This window comes from Neovison vison, chromosome 14 (assembly GCF_020171115.1).
Source record: "Neovison vison isolate M4711 chromosome 14, ASM_NN_V1, whole genome shotgun sequence".
Taxonomy (NCBI): domain Eukaryota; kingdom Metazoa; phylum Chordata; class Mammalia; order Carnivora; family Mustelidae; genus Neogale; species Neogale vison.
This window is the reverse complement of record NC_058104.1, coordinates 11,299,816-11,307,949: the sequence shown is the minus strand read 5'-3', so window position 1 is coordinate 11,307,949 and position 8,134 is coordinate 11,299,816. Positions and strand designations below refer to the sequence as shown.

The following is an 8,134-nucleotide window of genomic DNA, read 5'->3' as shown; positions in this document are numbered from 1 at the left end:
CAGCTCCCAGTACAGGGCCCTGAACGCTGGAGGTGCCAGCAAAGGCTACCCGAATTAATGAGTGTATCTTTAATAGGTACGCCCTTGAATATATTTTTCCAAAGAAGCTTGTCTATTATCTTTTTCCGCCAAGCTCCTAAAAACAAGCATCATACTAATACCCAGGTCTCAACCTCACTCTCCTCCAGAAGTTAACTTTGGGGTGAGCAAGGCTGAGGCTCCAGCGGTCCTTCAGCAGAACCTTCGCGGGGATAAGGTCCTGGGTTTCTTCCCGCCAACGCCTCCTCCCTTCCGCCCCACCCGCGCATCCCCGGGCGTGGCCGAGCGCGGCGCCTTTAAGGAAGGGGCGGAGCACAAGTGGAAAGACAAAGCCCCTGGCCGCGCGCTCCCCCTCCCCCTCCGGCGCACCACACGGACAGTGGTGCCCGGATGTCGGTGTCGCCGTCGGTGACAGATGGCGCAGTGTCTGTATATGTTAAGGGGCTTCTCTAGCCTGACCTCTTTGAATTCCAGGCCTTTCGGTCCCCCGCTGTCCCCCATTTTCAACTCCGCCGCTGGAGGCCCTTAGGCCTCACACTAGCGCTTACATAACGTGACCTTTCACCTCTTCATACTGCCCTCTAGTGCGCTGCAACCCAACTACGCGGCCGGGAAAGGGGGCGGGACTCAAGCGCCAGAGCGGCAGCCCCCCTGAGCCAATAGACTGCGAGCGCTGATCAGCTCTCCGCCTATTGGAGCATTCGCCACCGGCGCCACAGGGGAGCAAGTTAGTGTGTGCGCTGGCCGGGCGGGGGGGAGGAGGGGAATCTCCCGCCATTTTTCAATAATTTCCTCCGGTGCAGCTGAGGAGGAGTCGTGACTGCCGAACGCGGGGACCCGCAGCGAAGGTTGGGCCGGAGGCTGCCGGGCGGCGCGGCGGTGTGCGTGGGAGTTCCGTGTCCTCGCGTCCCGTTGCATGGCCCTCGCGCGGCCGCGCCAGCACTGAGGGAGCCGAGTTCGCGCCGCCCTCTCACCCCTCCCCTCCCCCACCCCACCCCCGGGAACCAGGCGCTCGCTCCGGGCCGCGGGGCCTAGTGCTGCGCCGCGGGCTCGCCGAGGAGCCGCCGCCTTCCGGGCCGCCGCCTCCGCCGCCGCCACCGCCGCGATGGCGCCGCTCCTGGGCCGCAAGCCCTTCCCGCTGGTGAAGCCGCTTCCCGGCGAGGAGCCGCTCTTCACCATCGCGCACACTCAGGAGGCCTTCCGCACCCGGGAGTATCCTTTCCAGCGCGGCCGCGGGCCGCCCGCGGGGTGGGGCGGGGGGGGCCGGGGGGGCGCTCGCCGGGGCCGGGCGGGCCGCGCAGCCCGCGCCGGTGGCAGCTGTCAGCGCGCCGGGCGCCGGCGGGCCTGCATCCCCGGCCGGAGCTCGAGCCCGCCGTTCCGCGGGGGTGGGGGCGCGGGCCGGCCGGGAGCCCCGCGCCCTCCATCCTTTCCACCCCCGGCTCCGCACTTTGTCCCCGGGCCTCGCTTTCGACCAGCGGCGCCCCTGCCCCCGGGTTGGCTTTAGGCCCGAAGCGCGCACGGGAGACGGCTTTCCTTCCGCTGCGTTTTTCTTTCCTTTTAAATTAAACCTTCAACTTAAGTTTTTTGAAATTGTACCCACGCGGCCTCGTGATCCGGCTTGTGCAAGATTTTGGGTGTGTGTGCGCGTTTTTACCCGGATCTCCGCGGGGGCTCTTGTGTTGTTGTGGGGTTTTTTTTTGTTTTTTTGTTTTTGCTTTTTTTGTTTTTCCCTCCTCCGGAGTGGAGACTTGAGGCTGGTGATGAGCTGACAGGACCGTGAGGCGCGTCACCAAGAGCGGATTCCCAGACTTAGGGGAAGGGCAAGGAAAAGTTGTCTCGGAGCAGCCGATGCCTGCCTTCCCGGGCTCGTCCAGGTCTGACATGCTGGCGGCCGAGGAGGCGATCGGCACGCATTGGACAAGTTTTCATGTTGCATTTCAGGAAGGGGAGACTGCTGTTTTCCAGAAGACGCACCCTCTTTTCTGATCGCTGAAGGTTCCTTGCACGACCTCGGTCTTTCCGTTGTATGACGTTGGTTTACTTTTTTTTTTCTTTTATGGATGCCCGATTTGAAGCTTCCGTGTAAAAAGAAGTAGATTGCCGAATCACGCTTCTTTTAGGCAAAGCGTCAAGGCTGAAGGCCACTGTATTTCGGAGTTTCATCAGCCCTTCGGAAGCACTGGGTTTTTCAGTTTCTCTCTGCTTCCTTGCCCTCCGTATGGGAAGAGGTGCCCATGCGAGCGATGTCATTTGATTTCATGTCTCTTGGATCCTCTCTTTAATGCAGTCTTGTACAAGATAACCTCATTCTTGTTCCAGTGCGGTGTGTGGAGTTGGATGTTTACGTACCAAAGGACCCGGAAAGTGGGCCCGGGCTCTTAGGAAGGCTCGTGGAGAAAGACAGCTGGAGTAGCATCTTGTAGCTGAAATGGATCTCGGGGATGGTCAGGTTCTCCTGCCTCGCTTGCCAGGTGGGCCCAGAGGGTTGAGGTTGACTTGTTAAAGGTCAGACACTGAAACGATGAAGGTCAGGGGTAGGATGCGGTACTTTTCCTACCTTATCCCTATAAGTAGATCCAGAAAAGGCAGCAAGTTCCGTGTCCGTTTGTGGTGTAAGGTGACGTGCCTTTCAGGGAGGGGTTCAGGTGGTCATGAGGTTCTTTTTCTTGTCCTGTTAGGACTTTCAGAAAGCTTTGGAGAAGTACTCCAGCTCCGCGGAGCACAGCATTTTTCTAACGGTGTTCTGCTTTTTTTATTTTTATTTTTGTTTATTTTTTAAAAAAAGATTTTATTTATTTAGTTGGCAGAGAGAGACACAGCGAGAGAGGGAACACAAGCAAGGGGAGTGGGAGAGGGAGAAGCCAGCTTCTCACGGAGCAGGGAGCGGATGCGGGGCTCCATCCCAGGACGCTCCGATCAGGACCTGAACCAAAGGCAGACGCTTAACGACTGAGCCACCCAGTCGCCCCTTATTTTTATTTTTTGAGATAGTTAAAAACATCAGTGGGGGAGAAAAATTACTGTAGGAATCTGTCATATCCTTTGAAAACGTTATTTAAATATCATTTTTTGAACACTTGACGGATACTCACTAATACTATCAGATGTTTATTTTTCACGTCTGGTTCTGGTGTAGCATGTGAAACACGCAGTAGAGACAAGTTCAAAGTCTGATGTATTGAGCCATGTAAAAAATGGTTATAGATGGTTAATTTAGAACTGGCAATCCTGGCCTTTTTGTATCCTTTACTGAAATCATTGAAATGTAGTCCTGTATTGGAGGAGGTTCTGTTAACAATGACAGAAGAAAATGGAAACCTGGAACTTTTTAAGTGTTAGGTATTTAAAAAAAAAATTCTTCATTAAAAAAATCTCCTATGCTGGTATTTAAAAACCCCTTTTAACAAAGGAGTTCTTAAATAGCGTTGCATAGTGAGGGGGAAATTGCTTCCTTGGGAATTTCTACAAGTGCAAGCACTTCAAGGATGGTTTTAAACAATTGTACTGTGTGGTTCGCAGGTTATTATATTTATTAGGCTCTTAGTGATTTCATAGAGAACAAGTATGTGGTTGGTTAACAGCTGCATATGAAGTATGTTCTTTCTGCTTCTTAATTTATATTTACAATTCTGTTTTTAATAGAATTTGATACTTTAATTTTCTCCTAACACTTACTTTTGATTGCATGTATATGCAGTAGCAAATCAGTGATGATGTTTTATTAACTTAACGCTGTGCGTGTTGGTATGTTCTTTGAAGGCGTTATTGTTCCTCCTCATTAAACTTACAGTGGTAGCTGGGAATGATGCATACATTTAATGACTGAGTTTTATACATTGATGATTATGTTTATTGTATTACAGCTTTGAATCTAGGGTACAGAAGTTGCTTCCTGGGTTAGTCCTAAGGCAGAACGCTGGATCTTCCTTGGAGAGGTTAACTTTATCAGAATCATTCTTGATGAGATTATCTGACAACAGGATAATCACAGTGGCTAAATCAAGATGGGTTTTGAGGAGGAACGGAAGCTACGCCGCAGCCTGCTGTAGGCTGATGTTTTTGTTGTATTGCTTTAACTGTCCTCCTCCGTAAAGCTTAGAAACAACTGCTTTGTAATCTTTGTAGCCTCAATGTATGAGAGCTTTTAAAAGGTGTGATGGGGAGGGGTTGTAAGAACACGGTTAATCTGGCAGTAGGCTAGAGGGAGTAGAGCATGTTTTAAGAGTTGGAGTTAAATTGTAGTAGCAAGCCAGGATTTTTTACTGGACGTTGGAATAGTGAGTTTGTATGTTGATTTTTATAAATTAATTTCTTTTAAAGTTACACTAAATGAGAGTTGCTTTTCTCTGGAGGAAGACTGTTCCAAAGACAAAATAAAAAGCAGATTTTGAGTTGGTGCTTTGTCATTTCACATGGAACTCTGAAGGTTATAGTTATACTTGTTTAACCTCCATACTTTTCTGGGCCACTTCCTTTCAGGCTATCAAGTACTTTATTGAAAGAAACAGTCCTTACAAGGCTAAAGAGAACAAAGAAGCAGCATATTGGGGTAAGGAGGTAGCTCTTGAAATCATGAAAAAGTAGGTGCATAATGAGATATATAAGATTTGAGAATATCTTGTCGTTTATAACTTATACAACCTTTGGAGAATTGCTTTGACATTTTGTCTGCAATTATATGTGAAACAGTGGCTGGAACATGAAAACCTCAATTGGCATTTGCTCTGACTAGTTATTTGAGAGTAAGTGACTTATTTTGGTAACCTAAAATCTGAAATAGGATTTAGAGACAGCTGACCAAATATCCTTGTAATGGGCTTTTTTTTCTCTTGATTTTGACTTTTTTTCATTCTTTCTCCGGTAATAACCAGAACAGAGTTACATAAACTTAAAAATACCCAATGTTGAGGTTGTAGGAATTCTAGTTTTGAACTTTCAAGATTAATCTTAGATGACTAGTCAATTAAAATTTTTATTGTTAGAGGGCATTCATTCATTCCTAGATGTAAACCTTATTAGGTAGATAGTGCTGTCCCAGAGAAACATAATGTGCCACATAAATAAATAAAATTAAGGGGAAAAGGCGGGGGGAATGCCTGGGTGGCCCTGTTGGTTAAATGTTTGCCTTTAGCACAGTCCTGATGGGTCCTGGGATCGAAGCCCCGCATCACGCTCCTTGCTCAGCAGAGAGCCTGCTGCTCCCTCTGCTTGTGCTTGCATGCCCTCCCTCTGAAAATAAATAAATAAAATCTTAAAAAAAAAAAAAAAAAAAAAAGAAATACAGTGTGAGCCATGTGGGATTAAGGGTGTTCTAGTGGCCACATTTGGAAAAAAAGGTGAAAAAGAGGACAGACATAACTTCTTATTCCAGGACCCAGGCTGAAGGAGCAGTCCTTGTCTCTAACGTGCTTTTCTAGTGGCCAAAAGACCTGGAGAACACCAGGATGGCTTTTTCAGCTTCTTGGTGGTGGCATCTATCCTGTCTGTCCACATCTGTTCACCGAAGCCAGAAGCAAGTCATGTGGCTTAGCCTAGCATCAGTGGGGAGGGGGTGGGGGATGGGCGTCACTCCTGTCTGAGACCTTGCATGCCCCAGGGCAGAGGATGAAGTAGAATCCTTCTCTGGAACAGAGGTGACTGTGTGGAAAGAAGAGTACAGTCTACCATATTTCAGGGTTCAGGGAATGTTTCCTGGGGGAAGTTACTTCTCAGTTGAGATCTACGGTATAAGTAGAATGTTGTAGTTAGATGAAGAGTAGAGGACTGTGCTTTTTGAAGAGTTTGTGAATTTGAAGGTTCTTGAATTTTAACACTTGGAAGAGGTTTTCTGTAGCTGGAGTGAAGAAGTGGGAATGGAGATAGAGCTGCCAAGTGGGACTGGACATAGATCCTTGGCAGACAGGTTGAGGAATTTGGTCTTTGTCTTAAGTTTATGGGAAGCGGTTTATAAATCCGAGCAGGGTAGAAGCTGACTCTTAGGAAGCTTCTGTGGCTGCCGTGTTGAGAATGGATCTGCAGCCTGAAGACAGGCGGCCATGAAACTAGGGAGGCCATTATGCAGTCAGCCAGGCCACAGGTCTGGAGGTCTGCACAAATTTACTACCCCTTGGGGAGTACAGTAGATCTCAGAAATAAGTTAGGTAGATTTGATAGGATTTGGTGATTGGGGAGGAAATAAGGATAATGTTTTGGTTGTCATTTGGTTAGTGGGTCATTCTCAGATAAGAGAATGCTGGACGAGGAGCTAGTGTCTGTTTCCTTTTAGTTTTGCCTGGGGAGGGTAGGAAGTGAGTGTTTAGTTTGGAAGTTCTTCTCTTGAGTTGCTGTGCATGCATCCGAATGGAGGTGTCTGTATTGCTGGTGTATTCTGGGGGCCTGGATTTCAGAGAGGAGACTGAGCTGGTGACAGAAATCCCTGGCAGGTAGGTAGTAATAGTTGAAGTTAGGGGAATGGATGCAGTCAGTCCCCCAGAATGAGAATGCTCTTCTGATAGTGAATTTTCAAAGGAGGGTGAGGAAGATACGTATCAGAGGAGGCTCTTTTATGGTTTGCAAAAGCGTAATCAGTAAAAAATTATTTGGTATTTAAGGGGCACCTGGGTGGCTGAGTGGGCTAAATAAAGCCTCTGCCTTCAGCCCAGGTCATGGTCTCAGGGTCCTGGCATCGAGCCCCACATCGGGCTCTCTGCTAGGCAGGGAGCCTGCTTCCTCTCCCTCTCTCTCTCTCTGCCTGTGTCTCTGCCTACTTGTGATCTCTGTCTGTCAAATAAATGAAATCTTTAAAAAAGGGATGCCTGGGTGGCTAAGTTGGTTAAGCAGCTGCCTTCAGCTCAGGTCATGGTCTCAGGGTCCCGGGATGGAGTCCCACATCGGGCTCCTTGCTCGGCAGGGAGCCTACTTCTCCCTCTGCCTCTGCCTGCCACTCTGCCTGTGCTCACTCTCTGACAAATAAATAAATAAATAAAATCTTTAAAAAAAATTTGGTATTTAAATACGTATTGAGGAAAAAAGCTTCTCCCCCTTTTTTTTTTCTTAAAAGAATAAAAATCATGGAACTTGCTCAACAAAATCTTGATTGGTGGAGTGATTTTCAGTCCTGTGGGAGCCAGAGGCTTGCTTCCCAGTGTGAATGTATTTGCATTTCAGGCACCAGCGGGCAAATGGGATTTTAAAGGAAGAAGAGCTGGGTTTAAAAACAAATACGTTTGAGAAGAAGGATGTTTGGGCGGGAAGCACAAAAGACCAGAGGAGGATTACCAGTGAGGCCAATTAAAATGTTTAAAAATGTTTTGGCAAGCTGAGAAGTGAGGTTCAGAAGCTGAATTTGAATAATGGCTCTCTTGTGGAAGAGGAGGGACTGAAGAACTGAGGTTGATTCCTTGGTTTTTGACTTGGTCATGAGGTTCTTTTTGTGGGAATCACTGTTACGAAGAAAGTTTAGGAGGGAGGGAAGGGGTAATAAGATTGGATTGGAGGTATCATTGGGGCATCTTTGGGGCATTCGGGTGATATCAGCCTACAGCTGGCCCTGTAGGTCTAGATCAAAGGAGGATGACTGGGCACATTATTCCTGCCTTTAAAAATAACAGCTAATAACAAAAGCTAAAATTCGTTCCTTAGGACATGTTTGTCTCACGTTCTCTCTGATCGCCCAGTGAATTTCTTCAGTGTAAGTAAATGTTAGTGTTATCAGACGTTTTGAATGTTTCAGTCTGCTTAATGATTCTTTCTGTCATTATTTTACCTCCCCTTCCCAGTGGAAATAGACAAAACCAGAAAACAAACTTATCTTGTTGATCGGTTAGGATCATGTCGCTTTGGAAGGCATGCTGTTTCCTGCCTGTAAGTTTTTATAAATTTTCAGTGAGATTGCATTTGCGTAATATTAATGGATACTTGCCTCCTGGCTTTTGGTGGTACTGCTCTTTTGTTCAGTCTTTTAAATAATAGTACCCCCCACCCCCAGGAAAATAGACTTACTGTTTTGTTTTTGGCAGACTCAGAGAAAGGTACAGTAAGGGAAGGTGCTATACTCTTGACTAAAACTACTGTTTCTGGATTACTTCTGGATTTTTCCCTGTCCTCTGTCTTTTCA

The 8,134-nt window shown here is 47.5% G+C and overlaps 1 protein-coding gene across 1 annotated transcript in view; it reads left to right on the top strand.

The window, feature by feature from the left end:
* Positions 1-817: 817 nt before the first annotated feature.
* The window catches only part of BAZ1B (bromodomain adjacent to zinc finger domain 1B), a 66,304-nt gene continuing 58,987 nt past the window's right edge, over positions 818-8,134 (top strand). The window contains exon 1 of the mRNA XM_044233853.1: positions 818-1,251. Within this exon, the coding sequence (XP_044089788.1) occupies positions 1,145-1,251 (107 nt within the window). The 5' untranslated portion in view covers positions 818-1,144. The remainder of the gene's footprint in view (positions 1,252-8,134) is intronic.